This window comes from Nannospalax galili, unplaced genomic scaffold (genome assembly GCF_000622305.1).
Source record: "Nannospalax galili isolate Female #2095 unplaced genomic scaffold, S.galili_v1.0 scaffold34, whole genome shotgun sequence".
Classification (NCBI taxonomy): Eukaryota; Metazoa; Chordata; class Mammalia; order Rodentia; family Spalacidae; genus Nannospalax; species Nannospalax galili.
The window spans coordinates 7,022,942-7,044,276 of NW_008338996.1; the positions used below are offsets into that span (position 1 = coordinate 7,022,942).

General features: G+C 41.0%; 1 protein-coding gene across 1 annotated transcript in view; it reads right to left on the reverse strand.

Moving 5' to 3' along the window:
- Positions 1 to 21,335, reverse strand: part of Pappa (pappalysin 1) — a 252,646-nt gene that overhangs the window by 158,417 nt on the left and 72,894 nt on the right. The window contains exons 5-7 of the mRNA XM_008833486.3: positions 19,884 to 20,076; positions 13,637 to 13,758; positions 4,162 to 4,660 (exon numbers count right to left, since the gene is read on the reverse strand). Coding sequence (XP_008831708.1) covers positions 4,162 to 4,660; positions 13,637 to 13,758; positions 19,884 to 20,076 — 814 coding nt within the window. The remainder of the gene's footprint in view (positions 1 to 4,161; positions 4,661 to 13,636; positions 13,759 to 19,883; positions 20,077 to 21,335) is intronic.

Below are 21,335 nucleotides of genomic sequence, written 5' to 3' on the forward strand. Positions count from 1 at the left end.
CATTTTGAGTTTCAACTTTCTGACTTCTTAAGCACTTACAAGGCACTTAAAGCATTGTAAATAGTAAATGATTGGTATTGGGCATAGCACATTTCAGTAAGATATTTGGAGCCACTGAGGATCTCTTGAGAATTCATTATTCTAAACTATCTCTGTTGAATCCCTTTTAGTATAATTAAGTGTAAAACTTGCTTATCACCTAAGCCACCTTGTCTGTGTCTACTCACAGAGAAAATCTTAATGCACTGACCCTTCATTTTATAGGTATAGAACTTGAGACCCAAAAGGTAATGCAGTGTGCCTTGGTGTCACATGGAGAGTGATGTTAGTTAATAGTAGAGTTGATGCTGGTACTCTTTAATCCTGATTATACTTATTCTCATTCAACTGAGGGGTTTTGGCTTTAGGGAGATGGAAACATTCCACATTTCTCCCTTGTCCTGGCCAAGAGTAATCAGTCGACCAGAAACTTCTGTGGAGTAAGCATTGAAGGCTCTCTCTTCATCAATGTCATACCTTAGAAAACTATCTCTAGTGTAGATAACAGAAAGAATAAATATTTTTGTTGGGAGAAAAAAATGAAGACAAAGGTCAAAGGGAATCACGTAATGGGTTGAGTCAGAAAAGAAAAAGAAAGCATTTTTTCCTCTCTCTCCCCTTTTTTCCAAAAGAGCCTTTATATAGAACTTGTATTGAAGCCAATTTATTTGATATGGGAAAATGCAAAAGCAGCAAACACACACACACACACACACACACACACACACACACACACACAGAGGTATTTGTGGTAGAGTTCAGGACTAAAATTACCAAGAGATAAAGGAAGCGTTCAAATGGTAGACCTACTTGAAATGATGTGTTTTTGTTTTATTCTTCAGTGACTCAGAGGCTATTCAGGTGAGGAAGCCCAGCATTTCCCTGAACTGGTCTCCAATAAACTCCTTGAGACTCAAGAGAGACAAAGAAGGGGCTGGAGAAATGACTCAGTGGTTAAGAGCACTGGCTCCTCTTGCAGAGGACCCACATTCAGTACCCAGCACCAACATGGCAGCTAACAACTGTCCTTAACTTCAGTTCCAAGGGATCTGATGCTCTCTTTTGACCTCCGTGGAAAGTGCATGACATGGGTGCACTTACATACATGCAGGAAGGCCAAACAGTGTCTGTATCTAGCACTGGCATTTGTCACATACCATGGACTGAAATGTTTGGTTGGCAAATGAAGGAACAAATGGTCCCTTAGGGTGGGATCATAATGGTGATGAATCTGGAAATAAAGCAGCACAGGCATTGCTATTTTTATCAGGGAAGGAAAGTCCTCTACTCATCACTCAGGTTGGACACTTCCAGAAAAAGGACAGGTCTGAGTCATCCTTAGAATACCCACTTTCCAGTATAGACTCTGCTACACAGAATATTCTCCAATCATATTTGAAAATTGAATGCATAGCTCTGGGGGTGAAAGAGAACTTGGAGATTTCTGAGTCTTAGAGATCATCAGGAGAAGCAGCTGTTAAACTTTAACCAGCAGCAGAATCAACTGGTGAGGCCCTGCACATGGAATTTCTGATTCGGTAGGCTGCCCAGGGCCTGAGAACCTGGCCTTTCTAAGTTCCCAAGTGAGGCTGGTGTTGCTGATCTAGGGCCACATCTTAAGAGCACATTTTAGTGTAGGGGGTCTGAAGATTAATTACATATATTAATTGCTTTTTGAGATTTTACAATTCCTGGTGGTCAAGCTTTACTCATACGAATTACTCGATATTGGGAGGAAGGCAGGGGGATAGAAGGCGAGAGGCAGGCAATTCAAAACATCTCAAGATTTTGAAGTGGGCAACTGAGTCTGAGGACTACTATTGGAGTATAAACTCTCTTTTGTAGAACTGAGGCATTTAAAGACCAGAAAGAGTAAGTGACTACCTAAGACCATTGAGAAAATCAGTGTCTTAGCTGAGAACAGAATTCAGGGTATTTTTCCTTTCGTTTAATTTCTACCATTCCACACTTATCAACCCATGTCAGCTCTTTCATGCTCATAAATCAAGGTAAAAAATGAAAGGTGTTTTAAACTGAGGCTTTAAGGCATCTATTATTTCTTTCCTCTATTTTACAAAGAAATCTTAAGTGGATGCATATTTATAGAACTTTACCAACTCCAGACAAGTGGGGAGATGCAAGAGACAGGGTCATGGAATATTTTCATGGCAAGACAATGTACTTAAATTTTAAGTACATTCTCAAACACAAACCAAGTGCTCCCCCTAAGTTCTTAAACAGATGTTCTTCATCTGATTCAATGAATGGGCAAAGGTTTGCTTGAGATATGCACATTAATTGCTGGCATTTAAAAGGAGCTGCTGCTAAAGTGTTTGAAAGTGGTTCTGTCTCTTAAAAAGATTAAAAGTTTCCTTCCAGAGCTTGGTTTCCATTAATGATTGGCTTAGTAAATATTTTCAACAGAGTAAAGATTATACCTTATATCATCTTAGAACCAAACTGATAGCCACAAAGCTTATAGAAATCACAGAGTTCAGTATTTTCATCATGCAGAGGAAAAATTGATGCTCAACGTTGACTGATTTATCTAGCATTAGTAAGGGAGCACACTAGAGCTGGACACAAAGCATCTGCCTCCAGCCTTTGTCATTAGCATTAGTCAAAATATTCTCCACTAGTGTCCCTTGGTCATAGGAGGTGTTTAAACAAGGGTTGATGATTGACTGCAGAGACTTTTGAACCCCAAATTAAGTCATTAAATCTCCATCATCTTTTAAACTGAAAGAGAAGTTAAAAACTCACATCTTTGGCTGAATACAAGTTGGTTTTACTAGCTTAGGAGTTGGGATGCAGTTTCAGTCTTGATCTCCTAACTCTCTAAATGGGTGATCTCAAACAAGTAACGTCACACCCACAAATCTCATTCTCCTTCTTTGTAAAATGATAATGGCAGTAGCACTGTGGTGGTGAGGTGGATCAAATGAGTAAATAACACAGACTTTAGGCCTCTGTCTGGTAGACAGAAGGTTCTAGTTTGGATCTCAAATGTCCCCCTAGAGCTTATCAATTAAAGATTTAGTTCCCAAAGCACAAGTGTTCAAAGCGGACTTAGGGAGGTGATTAGAATACGAAGGCTTCGATGTCATAAAGCATTAATATATTTCTGGATTCAAAGTTTATTGGACTTTGGAGAATGGACCTTATGATGAAAAAAGCTCTCTTTGCTGCCAGGCCCCTACAAAGTGGGCAGCTCTTGCCTGCCATGTATTCCATGCCATGATGTTTTATTTTGCCTGCCTGTAGCAATAGGTCAGTCACAATGTCTCCAAGTGATTATGGACTAAAAGTTCTGAAATTGGAGGCAAAATAAACCTTTATCTTCATTTATCTAATTTTTTCACAGCAATAGAAAGCTGATAACCACAGAAAAGAACACAATAATGAACTCCTCATAAGGCATCTAACTCATAAAAACATATATCCAGGATATTTGGAAAGGGAAAAGAAAGTGAAGACAAGGACCACATCACATGAAATCAGTAAGCATTCCTTCTTTGCCCACAAAGCAGTCATGAGCTCCTAGAACTGTAAGACCCTCAATAATCCAAGAGGATAGGACTTCTTTTCTATCTTAGGAAATAAGTCAAAAATAAGGACCATGACTAGAGGTATTCAACATCCAGAAAAGTGTAATGAAGGTGTCTAGGAGTGGACCCAATTCCCACCAAAGCCTGCTTCGACAGCACACATTTCTGTATTCTAGAGAAGCGGTCAGAACGCGTGCATCTGCTTCAAGTTTACGTAACTCATTAGCACCCTTCAGTTCTCCCCTTTGCATTAACAGAAAAGGAGTTTTTCATGCTATTCACATTCCATCTCTTTCATTTTCTGTTGGTACAAATTTTAGAGAGGCTGAAGTGAAGTAAGAGTCACATAGCAGACATGAATTTGAACCCAAGCCCTTTGATTACACTGTAGCCCTCCCTAGCATATCAGCTCTGCCATGCTAACACAAGTCTACATTTAACACTGAACCACAACCCCAACAAGTAAGTCTGACTGAACTGAACTTTCTTCTACAAGCCCAGATCTTCTAATTTTCCTTACATCCCTCCACAGCCTATCCCTTTGACCAGTTTCTTATATGGAGAATGCACTTACATGTCCATAAACCTTCTGTTGAGGTGCACTAGTGAGGCCACATCTTCCTGGAGAGGAGGATCTCGGACCACTTTATACTGTAAGGGTTTACACTCCAGGCAGAGTGGGCTATCTGCAACGGAGGTCAGCATGGCTGCATCAATCTCCAGGTGTTCATCTAGAGTATAGATCTGGATGCCATGAACCTCTTCACCCACATCCCGGAGTCTGATGGTCAGTGGAACATCACAGAAGACATTCTGAGGTCCCAGAGAGATGTTCTTTCCACTGATAGTCAATAGTTTGATATCATTGACAGCTCCGCTAGAGTCCCAGTCAGTAGAGACAAAGGTCACCCAGATGGTCAGAGACTCTGGGACCAGGGGATATTGGAATTCCAGCTCGAGGTAGCAGCCTTGCGGCTCAGGACAGGCTGGAGGGACCGTGTGTGGGTTGACAGCTGAATTTGGACTCCAGGTTCGGACACTGGACTTACAGGGTTGTTCAACATCTGGGTGACCTGTGGAAAAGAGAGATGCAAAACAGTTATTAAGGAAGAATTTCATCTAGGGCTTCAGAGCTTCCTGCAGACTCCAGAAAAGATTAGCCTATTGAGAATTTAGAGAGACAAAAGAGAGAGTAGATCTGTGTCATGTAAAATCTGCTTATAAGCTCGGACTGCTCTTACGGAGGACCTGGGTTTGATTCCCAGCACCCACATGGCAGCTAACAACTGTCTGTAACTCCAGTTTCAGGGGATCCGACAGCCTCTTCTGACCTCCGCAGGCACTGCACAGCACGGGTGCACTTACCTACAGGCAGGCAATACACCCATACACATAAAATTAAAATTAAATAAATAAATAAATAAATAAATAAATAAATGAAAAATCTGCTTATATGGATCAGTCACTCAGCTCATTGCAAAACAGATCTCAGATGAATCACCAGACATTTGAAACTATTCAAGGGTTTTACTATTAATGCTGAGACTTTCCTTCCTAATCTTGCTTAGAAGCTTTGCTGCCTTGCATAGAAAGAGAGACATTCTGTTGAGTACCTCTTTGTCCCATGAGCTTGTTTGATTCTTGCATGAACTCATTTTATAAGTGAGGCTATTAAGGCTCAAAAGCACAGGGTAAATTGAGCAAAGGCATACACCATAAAGCTCCTGTTAGATGAAGGGATCATGTTGTGTTATTAACTTTGGCCCAGCCTACTGGGACTGACAGAGCACAAGAAAACACACCACAGAGGGGGTAAGCAAAGATAGGCTATACCCCTAGCCAGAAGGTCTGGGAGGAAACTGAACTGTGAATGACAGAGCTGCAAGACAGACTTGGGGTCATCTTATCTCTCCTCCTCCTCTTGCCTACATGAGGTCATCCCATACCACAGAGCTTCTCTGAGTTCTGTCCAGTTTGACTCAGGAATGGGGGAGGGGGTGAAGAGGAGGAGAAGGAAGGAAGGAAGGAGTCTACTGCTCTTCTTCCCAGGGAGGGGGTGCTTCATCTCCACTGACCTCAGTGTACAGCAACTTCTAAATTCTTTTCTGCTGAGGTCACATCTAGACCTTCAGAGAGCTCTCCATTGTGCTGCCGAGAAAAGTAATCAGAGCTCAATATGGTGATTTGCTCTTATTGAGAGAGACAGAGATTACTGGTGAAGCCAGGATGAAAGAATCCCAAGTCTTATTAGCCATATTCTTTATTGTTTTTTTTCCTTCAGTGTTATTGGTTGTTACCGCTGGTGGTGGTGGTTGTTGTGCAGTGGTGGTGTGTATATGTGTGGGAGAGAGCATGTTGAATATTTATAAATCAGGAAAGAAAAAAAGCCATATTAGTCTGAAAATGTTTGTGATAATGTTACAGGCTAGCAGGAATAGCCATAACATAAGCATTGAAAAGCTATTTGGGTGTGGGTTGGGGGGATTTTATTACCATGAAGGCTGTTGATTTCCACTACATCTTTGTCTCTGTCCATAGACATAGAAGAGAGATGCCATCAAGTAGAAATGAAAAATAGAGGAAGAAAAGAAAAGAAAGGGGGACAAGAAAAATCACACAAATACATTCCATAAATAACGCACTAGATTGAGAAGCGAGAAATACTACTACAAGATAACTTTTACCCTACCTTGACTAGGTTTATTATCCATCACCCACAGCAACTGCTGGCTAGAAGTAACTCTTAGTTTAAGAACAATGACTTCTTACTTATGTAAAGCCTTCTTCCTGTCTAGTCTCCAACCCAGTGAATTCTTGACTCTTAAGTATGGATTGTGAGGGCACATGGCTCTCTTATTCATTCTGCACACATCAATGCCAAGAGTGCATAATACGTGATGAATAGTCCTTAGTTATTAGTTAATTCAACTAATTCAAAATCCTGAAAGATAATTACCATTGCTGTCTCTGTTTTACACATCTACTTTAGTCATGCACCTTTGATTAATATAGTGCTTGGTCTGAGATTGCACATAGTAGATATTTGGTCAGTATTTGTTAAAGAACAATTCTCTCTTGCAGATATAATATTACAAAAAGAAGTTACAGCATGGAATTTTGGAGTCTGCTGTCCAGTGATGGGTGCTGCACCCTCCATATGTTTTTCCCTGAGTTGGCAAGGTATAAAGTGATTTTTATCGGCTCCTTGGAGAAAATGACTGCCAGTGGTAAGAAGCCACAGGATAGAAAAGATGAGAAATCTGTTTGGCTCATCTTTCTTTGTTTTCTTGTTAGTAAACAGAGAGACCAAATACTTTCCAAAGGACAGGTGAGTCTGGTCATTAAGCTCAAGTAGGCAAATGGAAGTAGAAATTTTAGCAAAGCTTGAACTTGTTTGGTTATTAAAGACAGACCCTTAGATATTAAAAAAGAGCCCTAAGAGTCATGAAGTCCAACCCATCACCAAGCAGCAAGCCCATTAATAATACCAGCTTCATCAACTGAGCATCCTCTATGTGCACAGCCAAACACAGTGCACGCCTCAGCTCTCTTCATTCTGACAACAAGTCTATGATGCACGTATTACTAAACTCATTTTACAGAAGAGAAAAATGAGCTTCTGATGGCTAAGCAATCCTCTTGTAAGGAGCAGAATATTATGTGAAGTTGTTAGTCCAGGCAGTGTGCCAGGATTTGAAGCAACAGTAGTTGGGTTAAATGTGGACTGTTCAGCTTCTGGTTGTGTTACCCACTGTACAGCTACCTTAGTTGTTAAGTGTGAATGGAATGAGCCCTTTAGTAGTAGATGCTCATGAACATACTAGCTCTGTATTGAAAAAGAACGAGGAATTAGAAAGGAAAATATTAGTAGGAGGAGGTGTTTCAAGCCAAGACAAGAGTTGAGAAAGAACGTCAGTTAAGATGACCATGGTTTCACAAAAGAAGAGCAGACGCTCCTGGCAGGGTTAAGTAGAACTCACATTGGGAAGTGCTTTGTATGTCATATCAAGGAAACTATATTTTATACTAAGATAGGTGAAGAGGATCTGATAAATTTTAAATAGATAAGTGACATAAAATTTGTCTTTTAGGAAAATCATTATTTAGAGAATAAATACTATCCATCCATCATTTCATTAATCCTCCATCTGTCTGTGTACTCGTCCTTACAACTGTCTATCAATCTGTCATTTCATCAACCCATCCATCTGTCCTTCCTTCCCTCCTTCCTTCCTTCCTTCCTTCCTTCCTTCCTTCCTTCCTTCCTTCCTTTTGAAACAGGGTCTTATGTAACCTAAGTTGTTCCTTCCTTCCTTCCTTCCTTCCTTCCTTCCTTCCTTCCTTCCTTCCTTCCTTCCTTCCTTCCTTCCTTCCTTCCTTCCTTCCTTCCTTCCTTCCTTCCTTCCTTCCTTCCTTCCTTCCTTCCTTCCTTCCTTCCTTCCTTCCTTCCTTCCTTCCTTCCTTCCTTCCTTCCCTCCTTCCTCCCTTCCTTCCTTCCTTCCTTCCTTCCTTCCTTCCTTCCTTCCATTCATCTATCCATCCATTATTCATCTATCTATATGTCTATGCATTGAAAGAACAATGACTAAATGGTGGGTCTGTGTGCAGTGTTCGGCTAGTCTCTGGGGGGAACAGGTTTTGTTTTCAGTTGTGTTTTTTGTGTTCATGGAGCTTCTGGCCTTGCAAAGTCAGTTAGGAGATTCTTACACTATTAGTATTATACTACTGGACTACTCATCTACAGTTTGGACAAAAGGACCATTAGAGATCATGAGTTAAAATTTCTAAGAAGGAAAAGTGGGCACAGCTGTGAGACTGACTGTTATGTGGTTGTGAGACAGAGACATGCTGAGAAAAGGAAATGAAGAAATAAAATAAGGAAGAGAAGGAGGAAGGAAGGAAGTAAATGAGGGAAGGAAAAAGAGGTAAAGGGAGGAAAGGAAGACAGAGCAAGTGAGGTACAAAGGTCCTGTTACTTCATTAGTAATACATATTCTTTTGTATATATGTGACTAAATGGAAAAGTCCCTGTTTATATAAGCAGTCCACTAGGAATAAGGCCATAGATATGTATAGCAATATATTTATACATAGTATGCTTATCCAAATTTACATTTATGAAGATCTATAGAGACTCCTATTATATGTTTAAGTGTATACACACTGCAGCTGTTGACATGAATGTAGATATGGTGCCAAGATTTTTTTCCAGATGCCTGTTTCAGCACACCTGAAATAGTCTAGAAGAAAAATAGAGAGAAAACGCACACAAACAAGAAAGGAAATGAAAACAGCTGGTACCACGTGCCAATCTGTCATGGAAAACCTATCACTCTGAAACCTGTACTTGAATACATGGTCTTAAGTGGAGTTTGTGTCTATGAGATTCAACCATCTTATTCCTGGGTTATGAGCATAACATGGTTAATATTTCAAAAAATATGTATCTATGAAATATAGATTTTGCTTAAGTGACAACAGTATATCTACTTTCTGTAAACAAAGGCAAGTTCTTTACACTGTGCTATTAAATGGATGGAGTACAGTAGATATTCAAGAAAGGTCTTTAAAAAGAAGAACTTTCTCTCTTATTAATATGGACATAGGAAAAGTAAGGACACTAGAGTTCAAATGTCCATTCTATGATAAGACACCATGTTCAGAGATATTTAGGAACTCATTGAAAGGAACAAACTATGTCAATGCCAGGACTAGGACCAAGGTCCACTCCTTTAATCCTGCCCCATATTTTTTCCCTCAAACCCACAGCTATATCTGTCATTGCGCATGAACTTGGGAGTTTTCTGTTAGTTTGGGAAGTCCAAAAACTTAAACACACAAAGATAAATAGGATGAAAATGAGTTGAGAAATAAATTCAGAGTTTGGCTCATGGAAAAGTTTATTTCTTCAAGGATATTAAAAAGGTCTGAGCCAAACAGATCACAGAGCCTTTAATAGGAAACTAAAAAAAGAACAGTGTCTTTTCCTGGCCTGAATGTACTAAATTTATATAGGAGGTGCTGGGTAGTCCTCAATGACTTGAGTCAGCTCAGAAACCAGGGGCTCCTCACTTGGGCTTCATTATGAACCACATGCCACACTTTAAGAGAGCAGGGACAAGCCAAGAACAGACTTCACTGACTGACAGTTGGTTTGGATGAGGTGTGTAGAGATATCTGGACATTATGTGACTCAAACAAGTAGAAAAAGGAAACAAGATAGTTTTAGTAAAGGGAGAGCCTTGTTGATCCTACGACCCAATTATCTCACAAGAGCATCTTTTCTCTGTCCTCACTGCATAGACCACCAGGAGTAACCACCATTGCTCATTTGGATTCTGGCAACAACCATAAACTGCTTCCTTTCTTCCAGAACCTTCATCCTTTAATCTGTTTTATACAGAGCTGCTGGAGCAATCTTAGAAACTTGTGTGTCTTACCACAAAACTTACACTAAGGATTCTTAAACTCTGTTCAACTGCAACTTTTCACCTGAGATTTAAAAAAAATTTAAAAATTAAAAAAACTTATTTATGATTCTTTAAAATTTTATGTGTATGAGTGTATTGCCTGCACGTATGTGAGTACATGCATGTTGTGCAACGTTGCGGAGGTCAGAAGAGGGCTTCTGATTCCCCTGGAACTGGAGTTAATGACAGTTTGTAGCCGCCATGTGGGTGCTAGGAATTGAACCCGGGTCCTCTGCAAGAGCAGTCAGTGCTCTTAAACACTGAGCCTTCTCTCCAGCCCCTTCACTTGAGATTTTTATGTAATGCCTGGTATACAGGTAGACAAAATGCTGTATGTGGGGCTGGAGAGATAGCTCTGTGGTTAAGAGCACTGGTTGCTGTCACAGAAGACTTGAGTTCCATTCCCAACACCCACATGGCACTAACAACTGTAACTCCAGTTTCAGGGCATTCAATGCCCTCTTCTGGCCTCTGTCATCACTGTATGATGTGGTACTCTCAGATATACACGGGCAAAACTCTCATACACATAAAATATTTAAAAACTCACAAAAATCACAAACAAAATGGGTATATATAAATCAAACATTTCTTGATAATCAATCGTAAGGAATTTCCTTTAAAAGAATTCTATTGTATACATATAATGTTATCATTTATCAAAGACAAAAGTAAATCTGCACACTAATGAGATGGATATGCTTTTTAACATAAAAGATTAAATTTTCCCTGAATATTTGGTATTTTAAGACATAGAGAGTACCTTCAGTGTTTTTCAGAGCTGATCAATATTTTGATTTTATAGTCGTTAGTGCTGAGAATATTATGGGGCATAAATATGAATCACAGGAATGGCAGGTGTCTGTTTAGGGCCATTTCAAAAGTTTTTGGAAATTCTGTCTTAATCCCAAGCCAAAACCCAGTTAATACTTTATTTTTCTTAATGAAACTTAAGTCAGCAACTTGAACGTATTTTTTTTAAGTCAAGCATTTGTAACACAGTACAAGCCAAAGACAAACCAATTTGGTACATGCTGAGACACGACAGTAGGAGAATATTAAGTCTTTGTTTTCTGTAATTAAACCACTATGTTTATATGTGAGCCAAACACTGTGTACAAACAGTAAAAACACTACAATTCATAGCACAGAATAATCTTAAATCTAAGGGGTTTTAAAGTAACATTCATTGGCTTAAACGGTGTGAAGACTTGAGCATTCCAAAATGCATGTATGTTCAGAATTAGGGCTGAAGTGATCCTGTATAATGTAACATGGGCTATTGTTGCCAGAAATACCTAGGATTCATTACATGTTTGACTGAGTTAATTTTTGGCGAATGCATGTTCAGAAACCATTTACTGTTGCCAAATGTTATGCAATCCTCACATTTAATCACCTGACCCTATATGGAATTTCAACCCACAGTTTATGAACCTATGCTCTACTCTGTCCAAAGTACATGGTGTCCTCTCCCTGGTCTCAGCGTGAATCCAAACTCATATGAACACTATGTACCTCACCTGTACAACAGCTGCCACTCTTACCATGCTGTTCATAGGTAAATCCCCCTAAACGCACATAGCATTATTGAGGACCTTTTGCTTGAGTAATCTATTTCTATTAGTAGCTATCACATTGTAAGTAAAAACTAAGGCATTTTGTTTAAAGTGCTCCAGTGTGCTCTGTGACATTTAGTGGGAAGCCTAGGCCTGTAGTCCTGAGTGAGGGCCCCTTTCTACTGGATCCTTAGCCCTCTACTTTGATCAGCTTGGGCTCTTTCACTGCATGGTAATCACACGTTTGCTTATCTCACTCCCTCGTGGTGGATCATCAGCACAGTTTCAACCATGCGCTTGTGGCCAGGCCCAACATCTAGATCCTGTGGCAGACATAGGTAAAGGCAGGTACACCCGTGTAAGTATGCAAAGTGTGGTGTGGTGTCAGAGATGCATAGCTTCTTCTGAGAGATACCAAAATGGTTTCATTTGATGGGGAAATTGTGATTGCAGAGCCAGGAAGAACTTTCTAAAAAGCTAGGGCATACCTTGGTGAGGAAATTCATTGGGATTCCTCACGGGGTAGGGACAGGAGCTTTGTGTCCCCAGGTGTCTCATCTAAGTCTGACAGCCTGTGATTCTGCGGGGCTGAGCTGAGGGGTCCTCCCAGACATCTCTCTGCTTTACATCCAGATGGATTTGTTTAGAGTGCCTGAGTTCAACTCTCATTTTTATTTTAAGCTACTTTAGAAAATAAAGCACAGTGCCATCATTTTTCAACTTTCCTCTCTGATCCTTTTCCTTTGCTTTAGTCTATCTCTGGCTTTTCTTTTCCAACCCTCTTTCTAAAAATATAGAGGACAGAGGAGGAAAGCTCACTGCTGTTCTACAAGGGGATGAATTCTGCTCCTCTGTTGAACTGATGTGAGGGTGTCTCGCCCAGTGACTGTTGGTTCCAACTGACCTGCAAGAGGGCCTGGGGGTATGACAGGGTCAACATGCCCACAAGTTAACTTCAGCTTTCATCTTAACACAGCCCAGAGTTATCTGAGGGAGTCTCAATTGAGAGATTGCCTCGATTAGTTTGGCTTGTAGATCTGTCTGTGCGGTGCTTTCTTGATTGCTAATTGATATAGAAGGGCCCAGTCCACTGTGGATTCTTAGGTAGGTGGGTCTGGACAAGCCAAAGAGAGAGTAGGCCAAAAAACAGAGGTCCTCTACTGTCTCTGTTTCGGTGTCTGTCTCCAGGTTCCTGCCTAGCTGATGAACTGCTACCTAGAAGTGTAAGATGAACTATGCTCTTGTCTTCCCAAGCTACTTTTTGTCATGGCATTTATCAGAGCAACAGCAAAGTGAATTAGAACAATGTATAAGTCTCCCAGGTCAGGGAAAGGGAGGTAGAATATAGAGAGGAAGGCACAGGATCTCTGTCAGCTTGGTTTCAGGGGCAAGTGACAGAGTGTAACCATGAAGATCTGTCTAAAGATATTATGTTTCTATAAGACATAGAAGCTGTTTTCTAAACAAAACAAAGATGTTATGAGGAAGCTCAGTCATTGGTCACTTGGGACAAGATCTGACCATGTGTGGAGGCCGAGACAGGGGCAACCAGGAGGTGATGCCCTCCTGTGTCTTCCAAATAAGAGGGTACATGGAAAAAATGAAAAGGAATGGGTTAGACGTACACAAGTATGACCCACAGTCTTCGAAATAACTGAAGAAGAATCAAAGATGACTGATGCTTTGAAGTCCCCAGATATGTACATTAACTCTAATGTACCAATAGGCAGCTAGAGCCTGCAAGTTACATGAGTATTTTGATGTACTGTGTGCCTTTGGCCCTTATTTAATATCATGGTGCCTTTATTTCCTCATATGTAACCAGAGAATAGCATACTTAGAACAGTGTGTGTTGAAAAGTATTTGCAAAAAGAATGAATGCATGAACACTGTCCTTGCAAAGAATCTTAAGATTAAACAAGACATTATATAAGAAAGACCATTAAGAAATGAGATTGGGTTGGAGAAAACTGTTTTCTGAAAACCCCACCTGTTAATAAGAATCTAGATCCTGGCTTACCTTCTGCTTCCCGAGGGCTCCAGTGTCCTGATGGGCCACAGGGCATTGGGGAGGAGGCATTGAACGCATACTGCACCAGGATTCTCCCTTCAAGGCAAAGGTCACATGCTGATCCCAATTCTCTAGGAGGCGAAGGAAAGAGGAGAAATATACTGACTTAGGAACAGTTGAGTGGGCATCTGATGGGATTGGGGCCAAAGCAATGGGACAGAGGACACAGTCTGTGTTATTCCATGTTCTCCATATATAAGCCAAGACTTCAGGAAAATGTCTATAAATGAAATTCCCCCTCTTGCTTTGGATTTTGTTTGGTTCTAAGTGGCTTCTGTTCTGATCACACAGACACAGACACAGACACAGACGACACAGACACAGACACACAGACACACACACACACAGACACAGACACACAGAGACACACACACACACACACACACACACACACATTTCTCTGATGTTAAGTAGCACAGATTCAACAGGCTAGAACTCTACCTACAATAATTTTAATTGCATTTGGTATGAAAAGCTTCACTGAGAATTTCCCACATGGTTGTAAGAACTTCTTTTGTCCCATTTTGTCCTCCAAAACAACTCCCTTAACAATATTTTCCAGGTACCTACTATGGGCCAGGAACCGTCCTGTACCATAGGCATTAAACATGAAGGCATGGCTCCTTTACCAGAAAGTGAGAGGATGAGAGGATGCCTAAGAAACCTTCCAGCCCTGATGTTCTGGGGATGAATGAGTCATTTGCAATTTAACAGTCAAAAGCAGTTTCTTTACTGTGCCATCTAATTCATTTTAGCAGCTTTCCAGGGGGTGAGCCAATCTCTCAATGGGACCAGTCCCAGACGTGGAATATTATGGTGGCTTCCCCTACCGTCTGGAGTATCTGGATTCAATCTTCCTTTGGCTATAACAGTCTCTGGGTTCCTACTTGTTCTCTAAGTTTGGCGTCTATTTAGAAGACAGTTGTGGGGAAGGCAGAGGAATGAGTCTTCTGTATTCTTTTGGACCTAAAAATCTGCAGATCTGAGATGCCTGCCCAGGCACCGGCAACTGGATTTCTAGATGATGTCAAGAAATGTCCCAGCCCAACCCGTCATTTTTCAAAATGCATCAGCCCTGCTGATTACCCTTCTATTACTGCTCTAGTTATCTGCAAAGACACAATAGCAGAGCTGGATTTCAAGCCACAGGGTTCCCCTAACAGGGAACCTTTGTGCTTCTGGGCTCATATGCTAAGGAGGGGTGTTTGTTAGCATGCTGGTCAGTTGTGTATACCACCACAAAGAAAATATCTAAGGGAAATAGAGAGACATGGTAGCTATTGAAGTCCATGGTGTCTCCTATACTTCACCGAGTTCTTAACAGACATCTGATGAGTGAGCAACAGCAAATATGGTGTGTGGTGCCCTACACATCCAGGGAGTGCATGCATTCCTGTGTCTGACATTTATTTGATTTTCACAGACACTTGTATTCTCTTTCTCTCTCTCTCTCTCTCTCTCTCTCTCTCTCTCTCTCTCGCTCTCTCTCTCTCTCTCTCTCTCACACACACACACACACACACACACACAATGAAATCATACCATTGGAGAATGCTAATGTTGGGACAGATCAACTTTTGTACTCAGGTTATGTGAGTCAAAATTCAAAGCTGTAAGTCTGCGCTACTCAATATTGAGCCTAGTAGCCACATGTGACTTTTTAACTTTAAATTAACTAACATGAAATATATTTTAAAATCCTGAACTTGGTCACATCTGTCATATTTCAAGTGAGTCATAGCCACAGTTAAGAGGTTACTACCTTGCTAGGTGTGGATATAGAACATTATCATTATTGCATAAAGTCCTATTGAACAGTGCTTCTCTAAACAAGTCTAGATAAAGTGAAGTAGCTTCTCTCCTTTGCAATTAGATTGGCACTAGTAGGTACCATCTTTGCAGAAAAAAGTTACTCATTATTTTCTCAGAGACATGAAAAAGAAAATCCTGGCTGAGAAAGACCAAACCCCTTTGGCTTACTGATCAGAAAACTGAAGATCAAGAAGCAGAGGGGATAGATGCATTTGCAAAGACTTCAGACACTGGTCTCATAGTTCCTAGCCCAGTACTCTTTCTATAACCAATTGTTCAGATAACTGAAACCAACCAGTTAACACATATGTTTGCAAGACAGATAAAAATAAAGGAGTTGGAGAAACCAGGGGTGGCCTTGAATTATTTATTCAGTTGCCTATGTGTGAGGACATAGACTGTGGGAGGATCTGAATGTTTTTGTAAGGGAAGCCCTTGTGTTCTCCTAGACCACAGATGTGAGAACAGCAGGAGGACACGAGCATGGCCAGGAAGGAGACACTGGCATTGATGGATGACGTGGAAAACACCAGAGGTTTTCAAGGGAAAGGGAATTTTCAAGAAGCTAAAGAGCTTTGGAAAATATTGCACAAGATAGAAGCTAGCATTTATTGAGTGTAAAATATTTGTGCTTGGCACATCGTAGATGTCATTTGCTGAAGTCCTACAAAATGCAGGTAATATGGGCACCATTAGCACCTTTGTATGGAAGGACTCAGAGGATCAGAGGCCTAAGATGACTCACCCGGGGTCCTGTCCACTGGGAGCAATGAAGTTGAGGAGGGAAAAGATATGACTGGACATCACAGTGTGTGTGCCTCAAACTAAGCCAATGTGCAGGAGTATAAACTCCCTGCTTGTGAGCATGCGATGCATTTAAAGTGTATTTCCACTTCTTTACAACAATTTCTTGATACTTGTGGACCAACTTCCTTTCGCTATAGACTATGGTCTACATAGCTGCTAACCTTAATTAGACATGTTTCAAAAATGTCAGCTTCAATTTAGCTTGTGATAACTCCATTATGAAATCGTACCCTGAACAGAATAGCTATTGTATGAGCCCCAAGTACCAACTGACTATAGGATATTAAAAACATATTGATTGAAGCTAAGGGTACGATGCAATAGAGACATATCTCATTACACAACAATTAACCCTCTAATAGGTTTCCAACAATCAGATGGAATTTATTTAATGGACAATAACTGCTTTATGAAATACAAATTGAATACATACACAGGAAACTTCATTTATAAAACTTCCATTTTTAAGTAGAGTCGAGGCCAAGGCTTGACCAAAAGTCTGATACTTCTCATCACCACAGAAAAAATAAATAAATCTACAGGCTGCTGGAAAGCTTACTCTCAAGTGTCACATGAGGTTTCCCAAACCCAGCTCTGAGCTCTAAGAGGGCAGCTGGGGCCAGGGAAAGGGAGTTCCTACTGGGAGCCAGGCGCTGAGGGAGTGCACTTCCTTTCTTTCTCTGGTGGCTGCCAAAGGAAGGTTCTAGATTCAGGGACTGATAGTGATATACAAAATTAGATTCCAAATTTTATGCCATATCATGGTATAATGCGTTTTTAATTTTTAAAAGTTTATTTTTAATTGATAAATATTTTGTATGCTTATTAGATAATGCTTTCATATTGGTTTATAATGAGTAAATGAGGGTCACGAGCAAACCTATCACCTCTCACATTTATCGTGTGTGTGTGTGTGTGTGTGTGTGTGTGTATAGTGTGTAGGTGTGTATGTGTTCATGTTTTTTGCATGCTAGGGGTATACATGTAGGTTCATGTACATGTGTGTACACCTACATGTGGAGGCCTGAGGGTGATATCAGGAATCATCCTCCATTGCTTTTGTACCTTATTCACTGGGGCAAAGTCTATCAACCAAACCAAGAACTCACTGATATAGTCTTGCTGGCCAACCTGCTCTGGGGTGGGGGGGGTCCGTGCCTCCACTCTCCTAGGCTGGAATTACAGGCAAGCTGCCATGGCTTTCTAGCATTTACTGTATTTCTGGGGGTCTGATCTGGTCTTCATGCTTGCAGGCAAGTTCTTTAACCACTGAGTTATCTCCTAGGCCTTTAATTTCAATTCTTTTGGATATGTGTCCAGTAGCAAGAGAGCTGGATGTGATGGTTTGAATGAGAATGTCCCCCACAGGCTCAAATATTTGAATACTTGGTTTCTAGTTGATGGCTCTATTGGTTAAGGTTTAGGAGGTGTGGCCTTGGTGGAAGAAGTCTGTTACTTGGTGAGAGTTTTGAGAGTTCGTAGTCTTGATTCACTTCCAGTTTGCCCTCTCTGGTTTGTGATTGCTGTTGGAAGTGTGAGCTCTCAACTTTCAGTATCTGTTACATGCCTGCCACTTGCTGCCATGGCTCTCTGTCATAATGAACTCCTATATCTCTGAAACCATAAACAAAAATAAACACTTCCTTCCATATCATAGCAACAGAAGAGCAACTAACATGCTGGATCAGACGGTTATATTTCAGTTGTGTGAGATGCCTCCATATTGTTCTCAGTAGTGACTGTATTAACTGGCATTCTCACCAACAGTGTACATGATTCCCTTTTCTGCAAAGCCTTCTCAACTTTTTTTTAATGTCTTTTTTTTTTTTTATAATGTGTATAAGTGTTTGGCATGCACGTATGTAAGTGTACCACGTGCATGCAATGCTCCACAGAGACCTGCAGAGGGCATTGGATGCCTTGGAACTGGAGTAACAGTTATTAGCCATGTGTGTGCCAGAAATCAAACCTGGGTGCTCTGAGAGAAGAGCAAGTGTTTTAAACCACGGAACCATCTCTCCAGTCCTTTGTTTTCCTGTCTTTTTGAGAATAGCCATCAAAAGAATGTGAGGTGGTAACTCATTACAGATGTGACTAGTAATTTTCCTAGTAAATAGTGATATTGAACATTTAAAAATGTATGCATTAGTTATTTACATTTTCCCTTTGAAAAATCTCCATTGAGTTCTTTTACTTATGTTTTTCCTACACATACAAAACACATGTATGCACAACTTGTAAATGAGAGCTCTTGGTCACCTTTGGTGGCTCTTTTGTGGGGAAGCATAATACCTCCCTCATAAGTCTAGAGTTTGAACAACATAATGAAAGTTCATGGGATTCACAGTCAAGGCATTCTGAATTGTGAGTTGGAATCTAAACTCCACTCCTTTCTATGGGCTCTTGGGCAAATTTCTCAGGCTCTTTTTCCTTCAATTCTCTCCCTATTTGGCACATGAAGAAAATGACCCATTTTTCCTCTGGGTTATTGTGAATGTTTAATGAGACTCTGTACATGAAGCATTTAGTGCAGAATCTATCACAAGGTAAGAACTTGACAGAAAGATGTAACCTCAGTAGAGAAACACAAATTAATGATTAACGTGGCTATCATTACCATCATCAATGTTATATCACGATTGCTGGATACACATCCCAAGAAGGATTGAGGGTGGGAGTGAGATATTACCTGAAAAATAGCAAAATTCTGAAACATATTAACATTTTTCATGAATATTTATTTTTGTTTTGCAGTGATGGTGGCTGGGGGTTGGGTTCTTGGCCTCATACACATTGGGCAAGTGCTATACTCACTGAGCTGCACCTAGCCAATAAGCATTTTTTTTTAACTTCTGGTTCTCTCAAATCTTGAGCTCCTTGGGCAACTACATTGTGAAAGAACACACCAGAAGCCATTGAATTTAGGTCTCCACCTCCTGACCACTGTGGCCTCATCAGGCCCATTTTCAGGGAGGAGAGTTAAGGCTTATGGGGGGAAGTGACATGTCCAGTGGCACGTGGTTTACTAACAACAGATGAGGGATCAGAACTGGGCTATCTTATGCCTTAGTATTCCCTGGTTTTCTCAAAATTCAACCCTCAGTTCCACAAACACTGGGTACAAATATGATTATATACTATACACACGCATTCACAAATCTTGATGCTGATGCACATGCACATATATATATATGTTTTAATTTATAATGTGAATTATATGTATAATGTGAGGGCTATTTCCCATTAGCCAGAGGCAGTTTCAACTCCGAAGCTAATGGAGACAAGAGCAAAAGAGATTCTAGCAGAGAAGTTCCCAGTTTCTAATAATAAAGCAAATCTAAACAACCATTCAGCTAAAAGCATGCATCATTATTGGCTCATTTCTGTTAGTAATCATTCTTTTATTCTCTGACCCAAACTTTTCAGTGTACCTTTGGGTACAACTCATTGCCCAGTGCTGGGCACATCTGTTCAACAAAAACAAGAAGCCCAGCAAATTTTGCTCCAAGGCAACCTCCTTTCCAAGTCTCCTTCTTCTTGGCAGGAGGAGAGAGGGATCAACACTCCACAGACTCACCTTTCAAAGAAGTGGCCATCGATGGGTGGAAACCACTCCAGTATCACAGAGTCCACGGTGTGGCCCACAACCTCAGGGGCAAGAGCGACAGGCGCTGGCTTTCTGGAGGGCTGCCAGCTCTGGTACACCAGGTCCAGGTAACAGTGCATTCTGGAGACTTGATTGGGCGTGAAGGAGTCCGTACAGTCGTCATCTGCAAGAGTCAGAGGGAGAGATAAGCCTAAAGCCGCATGCAGGCATGCGAGAGGAGGGTGACGTCTCCAGGCAGCCAGAGAGCCAGCACCCCAGTCTGTCTTCGCCAGCTCAGGCCAGCCTCTTCCAGTGCTCAGGAGTTAATGGTCTGTGAACAAATTAGTGCAGTCATCACTCCTGGAGACAGGTGAGAGGAAACAGGAGGAAGGGGAGGGTGGGAGTTGAACTGGAAAAGTAAGCCCGAGACTGATGAGAGAGCTGCCAAGAGGTCATGGCTAAGGACAAGGGCAGAAAAGCTGCTTTCCAGGGACTCCGCATCCTCTGGTGCCTACGTCAACAATACCTTCCTACTCTCCCCTCTCACTCACTCTTCATTCATTCATATATTGATTCATTCATTCATGTGCTCACTAGCTCCCCGATGTATTCTGTTACCTTAATTCATTCATATATTCATCAATTCTACGTTCCTTTAATGCAATGACATTGCTCCTCAAACAAATGTATGATGTCCAGGCACTCATTCATACTCATATTCAGTTCTCTATGTCAAGAGAGTGGAATGCAAACTTAAAATGGTCCTTCCTTGAAGGAGCTATTGATCAATTTAAGGAATGAGTGAAGGGTGTTCTAAGACCACTAGCATCTGTGGTGTAGACTAGCAGTGAATGGAGGGAGATGGCAGAGTGGGAATGAGAGTCAACTAGGAAAGCATAGAAGAAAGCCAATCAGATCACAGGGCAGAGGCTGAGGAGGATAGTGGCACTAGAGTAAGGGTCACCCAGCTAGAGGCATGGTGTCCTGGCAGGACCCAGGCCAGGGCAGGGTCAGGCAATGGTGATACCAGCTGTGTACAGGATGAGTACAACAACAATATTTTCTTCACTGTCCATATGTACGTATGTCTGTGGGACATATACTTAGCATGTGCTAAGTATGAACCAGGCATGGTATACCATTCTTTGGGCAGATACTCTCATTCTCCAAAAACACACTATTTTTTTTTTTTTTTTGGATAACATATGGTTATTTTCTCCATCTTACAGAGTTGGAAACTGAGGCTGTGTGCCGTCTGGCAACTATTCCTAGGTCACAGAGCTAAATATATCTGGAGCTTGAACCGAGGCTCTGCTTCTAAACAGCCTATACCTTTCTTTCTGAGTGCAAATGAAATCTAGTGTGGATAAAGTCTCCATCCAGTTGGTGACTGATAAGGTAAGTAGAGCCCAGAGTAGTCTAAGGGAGATTGGAAAGCAATCT